Source organism: Nylanderia fulva, unplaced genomic scaffold, assembly GCF_048542155.1.
Source record: "Nylanderia fulva isolate GAGA-0341 unplaced genomic scaffold, ASM4854215v1 Scaffold13, whole genome shotgun sequence".
NCBI lineage: Eukaryota > Metazoa > Arthropoda > Insecta > Hymenoptera > Formicidae > Nylanderia > Nylanderia fulva.
The window spans coordinates 5,644,727-5,663,203 of record NW_028189518.1 but is presented as its reverse complement, the minus strand read 5'-3'; the positions used below and the strand labels follow the sequence as shown (position 1 = coordinate 5,663,203).

Genomic DNA, 18,477 nt, shown 5'->3' with positions numbered 1-18,477 from the left:
ATCCACATATCGACAAAATCTTAATTATAAATGAGTGCCATTAACATTATTATTGAACTCATACACTATATGATACATTTCTTGCATATGAGCTAAATGTATATACATACTCTATAATCTATAATAAATCAATTTTATTTATAAAAGATGAAGTAATCTTACATAATTATATGAATCTTTACTTTTTAATATAAGTGACATAATTACATTTTTATATATTACATATTGACTAATAATTTACTACAAAAATATATTTTATATAGACCGTTTCTTTAAAAAAAATTACGACACATTATAAATAGCAGAAGAGAGGTGGAAGTGAGAGATAAAGCAATCAATAAATTTAATTTAAAAAAAAACAATGGATTTATGTTTTATAATTACAATATATATTATATATGATATAAATGAGTTCACAAAAAGTAATTTAATTTTCTGCAATTTACTCTTTCTATGTATATCTTTCTATATATAATTGTTTGTTACTGACATTTATTACAATTGATAGTAATTTTTTATTTTAATTTTTTTGAAAAATTTCCCTTTAAAATATGCTTAATAATTTATTTCTGCAATTAAATTTCTCTCTGAGCCAACGCCGATTTAGAAAAGAACAATTATTAAAATCGATATAAAACTTGTCAATTATAAATATATTCATTTTCCTAGTTAGCAGGAATTAGGCCAAATTAATGAAATACAGTACGTAGATATATAGAAGTATCATCTTCATTAATTTAATAGGAGTGTAATAAGTTAATTACAGTAATGCCATCGATAGCAAAATAGCACTTATTGTAAACTTGCTATTTAACTTTGGTTGGAAGTGAGAAAATAAATTTCTTGATACTTATATATCTATTTTTTCTCTTTTCCTTGTTCTTAAGAGATGGTCTTTTGAATTGAAGATTTACAGATACGATATATTAGTATTTAAATTTATATTAATTCATAACTATATTATATGTACTGTTATATTGACATGCATTGCAATATAGAGCACTAAAGTTGACATTCTATATTATTTATATGTAAAATATAAAAGTAGAAAATATATATTCAAGATGTTATTCGTGATTTTAATAGAAAAATAACATAATGCATAGTGTTTCTAAAGAATAATTAATATCTGAAGTGTTGTAATTGCGCTATATTCTGCTGTCTTTATCAGAAAAATAAATAAATATTTATTTTTTTGTGTTAAAAATATTTTACAGCAGAAAACTATGATATTTTCCTTTACTATTCTTGTACTATAGAAAATTAATGCATTGTTTTTAATTGTCCAGTAATTTCGAGGTACGTATGAATTAATTAGAAAAGTTTTTGATGCTATACATACATTCATACATGCAGAACATCACACACTTTAACATAATTACACATTTATAACATATATAAATAATTCGTAATGCCTTTGCAATCATTGAACCTTATTAACAATAAAAATTAGCAAATATCACATTTGCACTTCTTTAAATGAGCCTTCTTCAAATCTGTCAACGAATTTAAGCCTAACATATCGCATACCCGTCTAAAAATTAAATTAAAGTTACATTTATATAATTATAAATGTACATATATAATATTACGTTACCTCACGCAAGTTAGAATTACCAATCTGTTCGCATTTAGAAATTTGGCAAAAAAAAAGTACAAACTCATATCTGCGAAAAGTTCTACATCTAAAACTTTATGATGTAGATCTTTGATACAGATTAATGGAACATTTCTTCGATGATTATGATGAATGCAAAAAACAATGTGTAACAGACGAACCAATTGAATGAAATGATTTTGTTTTAATAAACAAATATCACACAATATGCGAATTATGAAATGTGACTAGAAACAATGAATTTATTTATTCAACTTTTAATCGTTTACTGAATTCCTCTTGCTGCTTTTCCCTCCATTCCTTCTTTGGCTTCATCCTCTTCAATTGACCATCCCTATCATTCATAAAAGAAATATGCGTATAATTATTTGACGAATATATATAAATAATATTTTCATTTCTTATAAATTAATATCAAATATACCATTGCAGATCGACGAGACCACCTTGCCGCGCTACCACAGATTTTACCCGGTTCGCAAAATCGATGGCACTCTCTCCTTCCTTTCTATACATTGGAGGGAGATACCACACATCGCAGACTATCGCCCAGCTTGACATCATCATGTATAAATATTGTATCATCGAATATCGACTGCTGTTCCAAAATGCATCGCCGAATCTTGGATCATACTATATATTTAAAAAATAAAAAATTCAAATTAAAAAAAACATCATGGACATATATTTGAAACATTGTGCGTTTAAAACGAGAAATTACTTTTATAGCCACAGGATAAATAACGCTGTCCACTTCGAAACTGCCCTTTTTAAATTGCATAACCGATGTATTGTTGATACATGTACCTTCCGGAAAGATGAGTATCGGTGGATTATTGGGATCTGATACATGCTTCTTTAATCTGCATCAAACATAATAACATATTAATAATTACGTTATACATATTGATATGAAATATGAACAACAAAATGTAAATGACTGTACCTTTTTGTAACCGCTTCTCTGTCTTTGACTTCAGAGCGTTCGAACCATATATGAGGAGAGGCACGGGCGAGGGCTCTTTGTAATATTCCTAAGAAACCACCGTGTCTCTGACCTATCTATAATAAGAAATGTAAATAAGGTGAGCAGAACTATATTTGAAAAATTATCATTGCATTTCAGAAGCTGTACACTGCTTTTGAATTACAGATATTGAAGTGAACATTAATAATGAAAATTATTTTAATTAATTAAAATCATTTAAAAATACAGAAAAATAAAATCTTATCTTTAACAATTATAAAGTGAAATTTAATATTTAATTTCATTTAAAATTTGATCTTTTGTACATCTAATATTACAACAAATGTTGATTTTTCATTTAATTTCCACTAAGAAAAATTGATTCCAACGATTTTATCAAGTGTACAATTTCTGAAACATTTTAACACTATACACAAAATAATAATATAAGTAATAAAATTGTAAAGGAACAAGTTACGCGAGCATATTTTCGCAGTTATGAAACAAAGATCGTTCTAAGAATGCTTATAAAAATATGACGATAAACAAAGAAAAAAAGATTGATCATATATGCGTTAAAAAAACAAAGATAAATGATGTAAGATTTATAACCGAAGAATAATACATACCAATGAATAACAATTATCACACATAAGTACGAGTACATCAATGGGAGACGTGTGATTAGCAACACATATTCCTCTGACAGGTCGATTCTCTGGGTTGTTGTACGTGATGACTGAAGACAGAGCACTGGATAAGACAGCAAAGCACATTAGGGAGACTTTGTAGTTCAGCCACCGTTTGAAGCTACCCTCAGGAACATAGCCCACTACTGCAGTGCACATTGTCAGCCACATCACCTGTAAACCACAAGCTTTGCACCTGAGAAACGTGGATTCCTTTCTCTTTCTCTTCTCTCTCTCTCTCTCTCTCTCTCTCTCTCTCTCTCTCTCTCTCTCTCTCTATTGCTATCTCTCTCTATCGTTGCTGAGTAGGTACTACCTGTAAACCAAAGTTACAGGACACGTTACCTGTAACATTTATCAGTAATGCGCAACAATATTTCTGTAATACTAATAATAAACTCGATTTTCAGTTGTTGCAAAAACAAATTGATTAAAATCATGTTGTTTTGTTATGCAATAATGCAATATAGGAATTATAAATATTATAGAATATTACAAGATTTCCCAAATATAATAAAATGATAAAATTGAAACAAACGCATTATAAATATGATAGACGAGAAGTATATTCGGCATAATAAAAATGTGAATACAATGTAACAAGTTGCTTAAACCTTCCGATGTGATGGGCATATGATTCGCCACGCACATTCCTCCGATTTTTTATTTGTACTATGAATTGTGGATTATAATCATATTCAAAATAGAACGTGACATTATTTTGAACGCAATAAGGGAGATCTGATTCAATAAGTACAACAAAAGAAGGCCTTAAGAGCCATACGCGAATGTTCTTAAATATATTCCACCAAAAATAAGTTTTTCGATGGAAATAAACAAATGTGCACAAAGCACTTACTATTCTTGGTGTACTACCAAGACTTGATAATTAGAAATAATCCCTTACTTGAGATTTAATTTCTTTAAAACCCCTCCAATAACCTGATTGTGTAATAAGGAAAATCTGATTGTTCACCCAATGTTTTACGCGGCCGTTCGGCAGAGAGCCGATTAAATGTTACCAGATATAGTACCTAAGAAGCTTTGATATTAGTATGTATAGTAGCTTTGAATTTGTGTTTAATAATACACATCTTAATAAATTCTACAGTGTCTTAAACTTAAAACGTGCATCTAAAAATGAGAAAACATTAATTATCTTGCATGTTTTTGCAAAAAATTACGAAAATTTTTATTTTTACTCTAAATTTTGTATTATAACTTACGTTGTTAAGATAAACAGAATTCTTATTTTTTAAAGCTACTTACTATATATTTATTATTATTATATTTAGTTATATAGCGCATAATATACAGAATAGTATTGCACTTACCCCTATAAAGCAAATAAATATCCTTAAGGGCAGAAGGAAGCAATAACGCATAACGAATCCGAACATCCACATGAAAGTTAACTTCCAGGAAATAAATTCATAATATCTATTCGTTCGCGTTAATAGATTCCAGTTCTACACAAAAATATATTGACAAATTATTCAAAGGCATATATAAATTGAATGTGTATTAATCTCTCGATTTAGCTATTATATAAAATATTAATTGATTTTTTTAAGCACAATCGAATAAAGGATTACCTTGAGTTCTTCTGCTTCAAATCGTGACGTCACATCATCTTCTATAATAGCTTCAACACCTGCTCTGATATAATCCAAACAGCTTGAAGGTGCAAATCCGGCTTTTAGTGTTTCAAAAGAATTTTTTTGATTAAGGTTGTCCTAAAACATACGTAAGAATAATTGATAAAATTTCCAATTTGCATAAGATTTCCCAAAAGTACACATAATTTGTTTTTTTTTACTCTATAAATTTACTTACCTCATTGATCGTTGATGGTTCTTGTTGATCGTTTTTCAAATTCGATTCATCAACGTGATTCTTGTGATTGTGCATTTCTGGTTCCGGGACCAAGATGAAGTTCTTCGATCTGGCTATCACCGTGTTGCCTGCACATCCGTTTTGTGCTTTTGTCGAAGTTATTGTTGAATTCTTTTCCATGATAGTCAGCGACTCGCATTCCTCTTCTATACTGAGATTCTCTACATCCCGAGTACCATTTCTTTTCCTTACACTTTCTATATTTTGTCTGCCGTACTGTGACACAAGAAATGCATGGTCGTAAAAATATGTATGTACTACGTCGATTATTTCTTGCATCATTAATGAGGTTTTTTTTAATGGACAATTATAGTTTAAAGGTCACAAAAAAGCATTTACATCATTGTTAGTCCTGATAAGTTCCCCTTATTTTTAGAAATTTTTAGCCTACGCGATGTATCGTTATTGTTACTCAAGAAACCGAGATCGATTTGATCGGTTAAAATTGATAGAATTGAAGTATCACAATTTAAAAACTAAGTAGATTGAAGAAAAAATTATAAATCAAAAAAATTCCTCTGAGTTTATATGCCTTTAAAAATATGAGATATTATTCATAATAATATGCATTTGATCTCATTATTGTATGTATCCGCAATTCAAGGAGGAATAAGCCAAGGAGAAGTCACTCTATGGAAACATTACGTAATATGAAAATACTTCGTTATTGCGAGAGATAGGGGAAAACAGATGCACGCGATGTTAATCTATACATGCGCTTCGGAATAGCATATGTTATCGAAGATACTTCATAATTACATATCATATATGTAGCTATCGAGACTTTGATCTTCGGTTCGCTCATTATAATGACAGATTGACTTCGTAATGAATGACGTTTTCTAGATATCCATTCCAAAAAAATAATTAAATGCGTGAACATCACGTGCCAATTGAATATTAATCATTTTGTTCTATAATATCTTGCAGATTATCATGATCGATTATCGTGCTATTTTTAATAATGTGACACAAATATTTTGATACTTCGTTAGAATAAGAATTTGATCAATTAACGGTCAATTATTTCGAAACTATACTAAATTATTTTCTATCAAACTAATTATTAGCAAATATTTATTGAATATTCATTAAACATTCGATAATTAAATGTTTTTTATGTCTTTTATTAGGAAAATATAATACTTGCTCGTGTATCAATATGAAGAAATTAAAAATTGTATTTTAGACTATTAACTACACAAAAAAGCTTTTATAAAGTAATATTTATAAAACCAAAAAAAATTAAATTATTACAATACAAAAAATAAATTTACTTTTCGTTATAAATCTCTAAAATTTACCACTAAATTTTGATTTCAAAGCCAAAAACGCATTGGCACGAATGACATGCAATTATTCAGCATGAGTGCACTATATTGAATATTTATATACATAGTAACTTTTGATACAAATAATACCGAGTCACTTTTGCTTGTTACGTTCACTGAACTCGCATTTGTTCAATGCATTTGTACCGGAGGTAATGATACGATCATTATTCCGCATCATATCGCCTCAATCCACAAATGGTTATATTAATGAAATATAACTTTTTAATTTAAAATGTAAGAGTAATTGATTTTAACTATATTTTTGTAATTTGATCAGCGAGTTCGCATTACATGCGAAAATTTAAAAAAAAAATATATCAAGCAATGCTTAATATTTTTCCATACAAATTGCTGTATAATGTAATCATTTATTGAAGTGACAGACTTGACAGTCATGCACCAGTGTTTTTCAACAAGAACTGATGCAATGATTATTACCATCGTAATACTAATAAGCTGTTAAATTAATGTAAAGTTATTTAATAATTCAGTCATTTCATTATTTAAAAAAACTTGTTAACATTTTAGTTCGAGTTAATTTTAAAAAATTTGAAGAATGAAGTAAAATGTGAGCTTTTCTAAGTAATAATAACGTTTTACAGTCAATATATTCTCTCACATTTTGTGGAAAAAATTTTTTTTTAAATTTTAAAATATAAAAATCGCAAAAAGGCAAGGAAAACAGATAAGAAGAGAAACGCTGTTTACTAAGAATGCCTGAATTTCCAAATGATTGTAGTTTAGTTTATCAATATTACGTAATGAGATATCTTTGAGAAGTGGTGTGATGTTTTACTTTTGTTACCAAAAAATTTGATATCGGAATTTCAGTTACATTAAAAATATCAGAGTGTACGTGATTGCAAATAACAAGCAACATTTACGTTTGACGCTAATTATATGAATCATTTTTGTATCATCGATATTTTTTATGAGAAAAGATTAACTCCAAATTCCTCAGTATATTTGTCATTAATTGAAATAACGCGAAATATATATGCTTGTATTTATTATAAAACTTTCCGTAATATAATTTTATTATTAATGTGGCTCATTTAATATAAGCAATTTCTTTACATTAGTTAACGTTAATTATCACATGTTGATTATTCATATTTCTGCTACCACATGTCGTATATATTTTGATTGATGTATACATATAATAGGTCAGTGTTATACATATGTAACATAATAATTGATATATATCGCATAAAAGATAAACATAATCAAATAAAAGTTTTATACAACGTTTTAAAAAACATTATAAAGGCTATACGTGATATTTACATCCAGTGCTTCTTTTACCATCTTTATTGATAATAACGTATATTTTATATAGCCTATATAGCTACTGCACAGATTGGATGTAAATAATTTGTAAAAGAAATAATGCGAGTTATTTAATCGCACGTTAATCGATATACTTCTCACATGTTTCAGCGCGCGAATCGCAGCTTCAATATTATATCTGATGATTGGCGGCACGTGATATCAACGTGTGAAAGAGCACCCAGATCACGCGGCAATATGTTTTCTCTCTGTCATACACACATGGGCTTTCTCTTGAGAGAAGTACACGAAGTCTCTCACTAGTAATCGAAAACGGAAATATACCGATGATTTGTAATTGTCGACGCTGCAGACGAGCATATTAGAATTTTTATTTGTATACATTTCTCAAAATTTTTGCTTTGTAACTTCAAGATGCAAATAAAAAAAATTATATTTCATGTAAAATACTGTGCATTTTAAACTATTAAAGTTCTAATCAATATTTTATAATTTTATTTTACAATAAAAAATTGATCGAAGACGACCTGTATACAAAAAAAATTTAAAGCATATTTTGAAAGTTTTCACTTTCATAGCAATTGAAATGTTCTTACTAGCATACATACTTAAGAGGCAAGAGGATTCGGAGAAAGTTTAATAAAAGATTCAAGAAAGCGACGACATATTTAAGAATGCATGCATGCTTAAAATAGCAATGTTAATTTGACATGAAATTTGAATGTGTGTTGTTTTTAGTAAATGTTTAACTTTAATTTAAGAAAAATATTTAAAAAATAATTTTGATTTGTGACTTTCTTTTTTTTTAGATTTTTATAAAATGTCAAAATATCAATATCTTTGAAAAATGTATTTCAAAATGCTTATTTAACCAATCGTTACGCACTTTTGATTTAAAAAATAATGACTTGTTCAGCAGATACATATATTATACATATAACATTGTTCAAACACGTGTCAAGGTTTCCTTGTTATAACAGATAACTCAAATTTAATTTAAATTTCAAATAATTCACGTACACAAAAATTCTAGAATATTTTCATAGTAACAAAAGACATTGAAAATATTATCGCAAAAGATATTTTATAGAAATGATAATTAATGCTTTTTTATATATATAAAATGACAAAATAATCAAAATTATAGAATAATTGTAATATAAATTATTGACTATTTAATATCGGTTCAGTTAATAAATCTGCGAAAATTAATTAATAAATGGTTTGATGATTAATTTCTCGAACAATTGATCAATTATACAATTAATAATCTATCATTCTGTTGAGCGAACTTTGAACTGATCATAATCATTTGATGAGTATATATTAGATATTGTTTTCTTATCGGCTCTTAATATATTTATAAAATTTCAACACTAAAAGGGTCAAAGATCTCACATACATATAATGTATAATATTAGAGATGTAAGATTTTTCTATTTTTTTTATTCAATTAATTTCTAAGTCCAATCAATTATGCCGTGATGGACTTTAATAATGTATCCTCTATCAATATTATTACAGCTACAATTAAAAGAAGAAAAATATATAATTATACAATTATTTGCATTGTTTGCATGCAAATAAAATTATTTTGTCATATTGTGTTTTTTATATAACACAATTTACATATTTTCACAATTCACTATTGTGATCAATTTTGTCAGAAATTTAAGATAATAAGTTATTAAATAAATAAATCTTACAAACATTAAAATACTTCATAAAGTAGACATAAACTATATATTAATGATAGAAAACGCGGAAGTTTAGGCGAATCTAAGTTACATCTTACACTTTATAAATCAAAACAGAACGATCATGTAAATGTAAATCCGTGCATAGATTTTGTAGACAAGAATAGTCTCTATTTTCGGTAACACTATGCATATGTTTATCTATTCAGAATCATAATCCCGAAATATAATCACGCTTCATATATTATTCATAAGAGATCAATAACTCATTTGAATTCTAATCTAATATAAGACTTTTGTGCATCCCAATAAAGAAACTTTTTTACGATTTTATACACTAAGAATGAGAGCTGACAATCTGAATATTTTAAATAATTCAGAGTAAAAATGTTATATCAATATCGGTTTAATTCTCACTCATTATAGAGATATATCGATCTCTACTAAATAAAAAAGCAAAAAACATGGAATGAGATAATAGAAAGATGATCTTATATTAAAGTTCTAATTCATTATTTTATTTTAATTAAAAATATTAAGATCATTTTGCAGTTATATACATATATATAGAGCTTTATATGTAAAGGAGCTTTAAGAGCTTCAAAAGTGAAAGCAAGAAAATCAATTCATCTCTATTCTTCAATTACGCTTAATTTTGGGGAACTAAGAACTTTACACTTGGCTGAATTTCGGTTATCATAAAATCAAACTGATAACACGATTGCGATAAACAAAGGTCATAAGGTACAGTAATCATATAAAAATAATACGTTGTTTGTGACGATGAACGTCTACACATAGCAAATTTGAGATGAAGATTGCATCGGTATTTTCCTCAAGAATACATAGTCTGATAACGAAAAGTTTACTAAATAAGGCTGAAAATAAACTGTATCGAGCGTTGCTCCGTTTATCACGATAAAAAAACGATTTTGCAATTCAGGAAAGATCGCACATTGATTTTTCAGATGTTGTTGGCGAAACTCTTGGCAATTTTTTTTTTTCAAGATAAGCTTTAATTGAACAATCCATATAATTCTGATGGATTGATTCATGCATCACATATCAAGTTTTATCTTTTTCTTATCAATTCGACAAAAGATGAAATCGAATAAGAAGAAAAATAATTTTCTATAATTAAAGAATAATAAATAGCATTGGTTTTATGTATATTTCGAAATAATATTGTCACCTAATTTATAACAGGCTAAATAGATTTATATTGTATAATTATATTTTTAAATAAATTATCATTTTTTTAATATAAAACTGCTTTTTTATTCCATGTTATATATACATATATGTGTATATTTATATTATATATACATATATGTATATATTTGCATCGTAATTCAATTAAGATTCAAGACTCGAATAGGAATTTGTAACGTAACGGTTACGGAATTCAAAGATGATGTCGTTTAGTCACTCTCTTTACTATTTATAAAACCATAAAAAATTAAAAATAGAATAAATAATTTTAGATCTTTTTATTAAAGAATCTGATATATTAAAAGAGAGATTTCCTTAAATTCTTTATTAATCTTAAAGAAAGCTTATCATATTAAATCAAAATTAAAAAACAAATTTAAGAACGCAAAATTCTGTATATTTTATCCACGCTATCTTTTGACTAATTTGTGCCGATATTCGGCTATAAATTTAAATGTCTATATTTGTTATATATGTATAGACGATACGTGAAGTTTACCATTCAAACTTTACAAATCGACCTTTCATCGAAACCAGGATAATCAATGACGAAAAATGATTCTACTTGTGCTTTCATCGCTTCTGACATCATAGTACAAGAAGTCAGACTAAGGTTCAAAGTACTGTAGATTCTTCGAATGATTTCACATCAAGAGATATCACACATGTTAAATGTTTCTTCGTTCTTATAAAATTGTATAATTTTAATTTAATTGAACAAATCATACAAATATTTAATACACCGGAAAAAATGACTAAATTAATAAATATTTATTTCAATACTGCTTAATAAATCATTTATTATTTGAAACAAATAAATATTATTTGTTTTGAAAAAGATTTTCTTATATCAAATAAATATTTTTTACATCAAATCAATATTATCAGTTTCCAATAAATGATTTATTTGGCAGTACTAAAATATTTGCCGAATATATACTTAATACGTATTTTCTGCACGTACATAATTTCGCAAGCATTTCACTTTAGACCTTGCGAAATACACGTGTAATTGAAATTACTTTTTCAATAAACTTCATCATAAAAATGTATAAACTATGTAGTATTCTCATTTCATGGCTTGTTATAAACAATATGCTTGTTTTTTATATTTTACATTACTTATTAAAATAATACAAATACTACAATTCTTAATCATTATATTAATACCAATAATTTTTAGTAAAAATATTTTGCGTTGTTTAATTCAGTATATAAAATTTTACATAAAATTAATGCATGTTTATTTCATAATGTTGCTGCTGAGCATTTTTATACATGTACCATGTATTGCAACACACTTTTACTGCACCTAATTACAAATTGCATATTACATTTTATATTTGTAACTAAGAATATAAATAAAAAGTAAATAATTAAAATTCCTATAATAAAAAAAAAGAATTATATATGATGAAATTAATTACAATATTAAATTATAATATTCGATTATAATTTTTACCTGTTATTTTTTCTTCCTATTTGCAAATTTATGATAAATGAAAGTAAAGATGCTATTAATTGCACTGTGTTATAAGCTATCGCGGACAGTTATATCGATTTTAGACTTTAGATATGTACTTTACACGGTCAATACATGAGACATACATTAAAAATTAGGTAAGTTTGTTCACTATACACAAGTGAATGATTATATAAATATCTCAAATCCCAAAAATTCCAAAAAATTCCATAATTTAATACTTTTGATTCTTTAATAACATCATATTAAATTATGAAACGAAAAAGTAAATTTTTTTTAAAATACGTTGTAAAAAAATATTTTTTGTACGTCATCACACTCTCACACACATTCGACAGAATAAATTGATCAAATATACCTAATAAGATTTTCTGTTTAGTTCGTGAATTAATAATTAAATGTTAATAAATTATTATAATTGTCACATTTTTACTGGAAATATCAGGTAGATACTAACTGAGTTATACGTGTATTTGTCTAATACAGACTAATGAAAGGAAATTTTGCGATATTTTTTACAAATTCGTACTATTAAACGCAAATTATAAAGACATGGAAAAAATAATTTATCTAAATGTATTTCACAAAATAAAATTCACACATGATTTTTCGCTTCCAACCTATCATAATCTAATATGAGTGTAATGAAAAAAAAAACAGAAGACTTAAGTAAGCGTTCAAAATACAAATTACATTCAAGTATTCAAGTTTGTAGGTTTTCCTATCCCCTTGCACTCCTCTGGCATTCGATTTATTTAATGTCAACAAGTTATTTCTGTGTGATTCTCGTAGTTATCTTGGCAGATTTCGTTTACTAACTTATTTCTGATTTTAGGTAACTATCTTAAGGCATAAATCGCATGCTTATATCGAATAAAATACAGAAAGTTACTATCACAAAGTCATGCCGGAAATACACACGATGTGTTTTCATTAATGGTAATTGAGTGTTTATAAACCAAGTCATACGAGTATATTAATAATGATGATGATATTTGCCTGATTCGTTTATCAAAGATAGTTTGAGCACTATTTTGTAATATCAGCCAGTTGATTTATAAGAGCTGACTCGCACGTATCCGGTTAAATTTTAGAAAATTTCCGTAAATGCAATTTGATTTGATATTTCTCTCGCAGCAGACTCTGATATTAAGTCATGGTTGATCGTAATCTGTCGGTTCAACTTTCCTTCATCTCTTTCATATTTCATCTTCATTTATAATATAACCATTGTGCTTCAATAACAGAGTCAATATCTAGGTCATGAATATCTAGCTCTTGTGTAATTTTGGTTATATTGATAATGTAATCATTTGCAATTTTGAAATGATAAAAAGGGACGTATTTAATAAAAGCAAATATATGATCAATAATCGTAATTTCCACTATAATTGTATTTATGTATTAAAAATTAAATTAATTTAAAAATAATTATTGTAATTAGTAGTAAAGAAAAATTCAAATAATAGAGTTATCATAAGATAAATAATCAATTGTTAAGTCAATAAGGTTAATAAGGGAGAAGTCATATGTGTAGAAAATAAAGGCAAATAGAAATGATATGTGTCAATACGCTTATGAATGAACGAATCAGACACGTGTGATATATAAACATCTTATAATACCTACTTTCAATATTAGCAAACACATTAGAGATACCTGAAAATATAAATGACTCATCGAGCCCTATAATTTTTTTACTAAATGAGTAAATGTAAGAATTAAGAATAAAAAGAGTAAAAAGAAATAAAAACTTTTATTAAAATAATATAATATAATTTAATTAAATATATTTTATTAGAATTAAATATTTTTCAATGTTATAATTATATTAGTAATAAAAATAATAAAAAATTAAAATCCTTATAAAGCCAACTCTCAATTAAATCAAAAATAATTATACAATTTTTTTTTAATTTAATGCATAAGAAATCTTTAGTTTTAAAGATCTTAAATTATTTCTTATTGGAAAAAGAAAACTTTATTTTTTAAATATAAATTTAAAGATATAAGACAGGCAGTAAGAGCCAACTCGCGGATGACAGTGCGTTATCCTAACGAAACTAAATTTTTCGTTAGGATTAAGTATCTGTGCACAAGGCATATTTACTTATTTCCGTAGGGGGGTGAAAGGGTTATTGAAATTAAATCTCAAATATGAGATTATTTCATATTTTAAATCTTGGCCGTGACCAAGTAAAATATTTGGTGCCTTGTGCACAGATACTTAATCCTAACGAAAAATTTAGTTTCGTTAGGATAACGCACTGTCATCCGCGAGTTGGCTCTTACTGCCTGTCTTATATCTTTAAATTTATATTTATATTACAGAGCCTTGTTAAACTCTTAATTTTATTTTTTACTTATTTTTAATATTTCTAAATTTACTATTCTAAAAAAGTCTAATAATACTACAGTGAATTAAGCTTTCTGTATTTTATTGAAGTTATCACACAATGAAAAGAATTTTTTATTATAATTTATAGCTTCTATAAATGTATGTAATTAAAAGAAAATGCACAATATTCGGTAATCTTTGTTCGAGAGAGTGTGCTTCTAGATATCATTTTTTTATATCTAAAGTCATTCAAAATCACTATATTCAATATACTTTTTAAATACAAGAGAGAGAAATAACGTAGAACACATTTGTTAATAATTTGTAGATCAAGAAGATTTACTTTATATAATTATTTTATACAATATATTATTAATATAATATATAATATCTAATTTAGAAACCTTATTATTTTCTATATTGTAACAAGTAATTATTTATTTTTATATCATTTTCAATGTGTTTTAAAATATTATGAATTTTAATGAGAGGCTGACAATGAGCTTTTAAGTGACTGTTAAAATTAAGATATTTATTTTTAGAAAATTTAATGTTTCATGTAATAATAATTCGGATATGTTAACAGACTTCATTAATGAAAATAGTTTCAAAGGTCAGTCTTAAAATAATTTTTGTCAACAACTACTTTATTCGCACACTTATTATTACGTGCTCAAATCTGCCGAATCAACTGTGTTACAGAATGAGATTTAGAATAGAAACCTCAACACAATTTTAGATGTTACGGATTTAATTATAAGATTTCAAGATCGATTTATGATCCTACTTTAATTACATCATATGAATTAGAATTTAATATATAATTTTTGCACTTTTGTTATCAATATAAAAAATGTCTTATAAAATAAAGAATATTTTTCTAATATTTAAAATTACGTTTATGCATTTTTTTAAATTTGTCTATTCTCTAACATCGTTTTATTGTGTGTGAATTAAAATATCTACTTATTATTATTAATATTCATATGTATGTATATACATATAACAATTACAAATTAACTGTTTGATAGCAAAAATTCATATCCTTTCACGTACCGATCTTTGTCTAAAAATAAATCGAGCCCACGTAACATTGAATAGAATTTCTATTTCATTCATTTACATATTTTTCGATATTTTTTCACGTCATATTTTAAAGTTGCAATTACAAGATAAATACATACGAAGTATGAAAAAACGCGTATGACGCGCGCTAATTAAGTAAAACTACCACAAGTCTACCGTTGCGTCTGTGCGATTAAAACTGTATGAGAAAAAACATCATAGTTGAATTATAAATACGATAAATGATTCAGTCAAAAAAACTGCTCGGAAGACAATTTTATTTCATGAGTTGCAAAATTTCAATATTTTGTGATTATTATTAATTATACGTGTTCGATGTGCGTAAAAACGATAAATTTACGCATATCAACGTCACGCGCGGAAGGTTATAAACCGACTCGCATTCGACACACGTGTTTCTAAAGTACCGATACAGGAAACGCTCTTCCGGCGAGGAGGAGCGATTTTACGAACCGGGAGTTCGCTGGATGACGGCACCTTCTCGAATGTCGCGAAAAACGCACTTTATACGTCGCCGATGCAATTTCGGGGACTCGGGGATGCCGGTTGTAAATTCGAAATTTTCACCAGAATATCAGACTCACCTCGAAGAGGGCCAGCAGCAGCTTGATGTACAGCCTACGTACACCGAGGGACTTGCCGATGGAAGCGAGGAATACAATCGCCAGCAACAGCATGAGGAAGGGTGTCAGTAGCAAGGAAAACGCGAACGACATCACCGTCCATAACGACGCCATTTTACTTACTGCCGAGAGCTTCGAACGCGATGCCTCTCTTCCCCATCGACCTGGGTGCGCGCGATTTTCTAGATGGGACGCTCGACAATTTCGCGCGCGAAACTGCGCGACGCGCCATCTGCAAGCAATATCCCGAACTACGTACAATATTCGCATCGAGGATAAAGAAATTTTATTATATATTTTTTTTATTTGCAATAATATTCTTAGACTGTTTAATATATTTGATATTTTAATATTTGCTACAACAAGTTTATAATTATTCTCCAAAAATAAGATACTGTATTAATAACAAAAGTACGACACGAATTTTGTGCATGAAAGAAAAGTTGAAGAAAAATAATCATATTTTATATAAATTAATAGAAGATAAATAATAAATAATAAAAGATTCTAGAAAATATCACATTTATTTCATAAAAGGAAATATTATGGTTATAATTAGTTTTTTTATATATCTAAGAATAATTTCGTGAATATTATATTTTGTTTAAATATATATTTTCATCGTTGATAATTGTCGTTACTTACAATCAGTTCAAATTATTCAATTCGACGTGCAATCGTAATTAATTCCGCTTGCAATCGAAATATCCGCGTGTTTTCGCTGACATGAGCAGAAGCAGACTTACGAATACGTCAAGTGATCGTTATCCGCGAACAAGATGTCGACCGCCGAACTGAATCCGAGACCTCTGCGGGTTTCTCCTTTTATTAAAGTAAGACAGACAATTTTTCGAAATATTCCGTTATCGTATATATTACTCTGTATCTTCATATATTTTATTTTACGATAAGGTATATTTTTTATTTGTGATTATCCTAATGAAATCTCGGTACCTTCTGCCTCTACCAAACATTGATTTCATTACATAATTTTTCTGTCGTTTTATAAAAATATATAAAAATGATAAATATGTATAAAAAATGATAATAGTGATTTTAATGTTGTCACAGCAATTTGTAGCTCCGATATTAATTAAAGTAAAATTTATCTAGTAATCATTAATTTTCTAACCTCTGAAATAAACTTGAAGTGTCTACATGAAAATTTGTTGAAATATATAAAATTATATGAAACTTTTATTAATATTATATCTAATGTTTTTCATAAAATTTTGTTACCTTTATTTAGTTATTTAATGTATTAACAAGTGTATATTTTAATTTATAGTTTTGCCGCTGGAGTTTGCTTCTTACTGGAATCGTTTATGGTGCGTATCATCAGCGTAGATTAAGTAGAAGAGAAAATGCTCGTAGAGAAGAGGAGTTGAAGCTTAAACCTGTTCGCGATGCCCAACTAGCGGAGGAAAGAAAACGAGCTTTAATAGGTAAAATACATCTAATTATGTAGATCTAATATGTAAAATATACATCTAATATATAATATATAATAAAGTTACATTAAAAATATTATATAGAATGTTCTACACTATCAAAATGTCTTAAGTTTCTTTGTAAGAATTAATTTTTATTTTCGAGAATAATTATGATTGAAAGTATTTTATGCAAAGCTTTATTCAGATATTAATTTTATATTTGCAAAATGTGTATTAATTAAAAAAGGATCTGATTTTAGGATATATTGTGTAAATATACTGTACTTTATAATATGTTATAAATATAGCTTATGTTCAAATAGCTATATTATGAAGATGGCTTATAAATGTTATAAATATAATTTTTTCTTTTTAGCGGAACAAAAAATGTTTGATGAAATGTTCAATCCACCCAAAGCAACATGAACTTAATTTGTTAGACAGTATATATATATTCATAAAATGTTGATTGATTTATGTATCTATAAAACTAGTCGACATATTGCTCCGACATCATTTTATCACACAATTATAGGTGGTAAACTCTACATTGTATAAAAGTATAAATAAAAATTATGAAAATAATGTATATCTAATGAATTACATACTTGTGTATTATTTTTTAGAAATCTTGTAAAATATTGCAATCATTATAAATTATATATATTGAAAAGAAATAATCTCTATATCATTAAAAAAACTTAAAATATATCTATTATTAGAGAAGAAAAAATAGAATTGTATTACAAATAACATGCTTTAATTATATATATATATATATATATATATAAAATATAATAAGCAACGTTTA

General features: G+C 26.9%; 2 protein-coding genes across 2 annotated transcripts; one reads left to right on the top strand and one right to left on the bottom strand.

Moving 5' to 3' along the window:
* Positions 1 to 707: 707 nt before the first annotated feature.
* On the bottom strand, positions 708 to 16,366 carry Gpat4 (Glycerol-3-phosphate acyltransferase 4). The gene is made up of 9 exons (XM_029320851.2): positions 16,195 to 16,366; positions 5,111 to 5,386; positions 4,870 to 5,010; positions 4,609 to 4,743; positions 3,215 to 3,448; positions 2,565 to 2,680; positions 2,340 to 2,481; positions 2,043 to 2,251; positions 708 to 1,952 (listed from the first exon to the last, which is right to left on the bottom strand). Exons 1-9 carry the CDS (start codon positions 16,345 to 16,347, stop codon positions 1,865 to 1,867), a joined length of 1,494 nt encoding a protein of 497 aa, XP_029176684.1. The 5' UTR covers positions 16,348 to 16,366; the 3' UTR covers positions 708 to 1,864.
* Positions 16,367 to 16,981: 615 nt separating this feature from the next.
* ATPsynE (ATP synthase, subunit E) lies at positions 16,982 to 18,266 on the top strand. The gene is made up of 3 exons (XM_029320852.2): positions 16,982 to 17,066; positions 17,522 to 17,678; positions 18,043 to 18,266. Exons 1-3 carry the CDS (start codon positions 17,013 to 17,015, stop codon positions 18,090 to 18,092), a joined length of 261 nt encoding a protein of 86 aa, XP_029176685.1. The 5' UTR covers positions 16,982 to 17,012; the 3' UTR covers positions 18,093 to 18,266.
* The last annotated feature ends 211 nt before the right edge of the window (positions 18,267 to 18,477 follow it).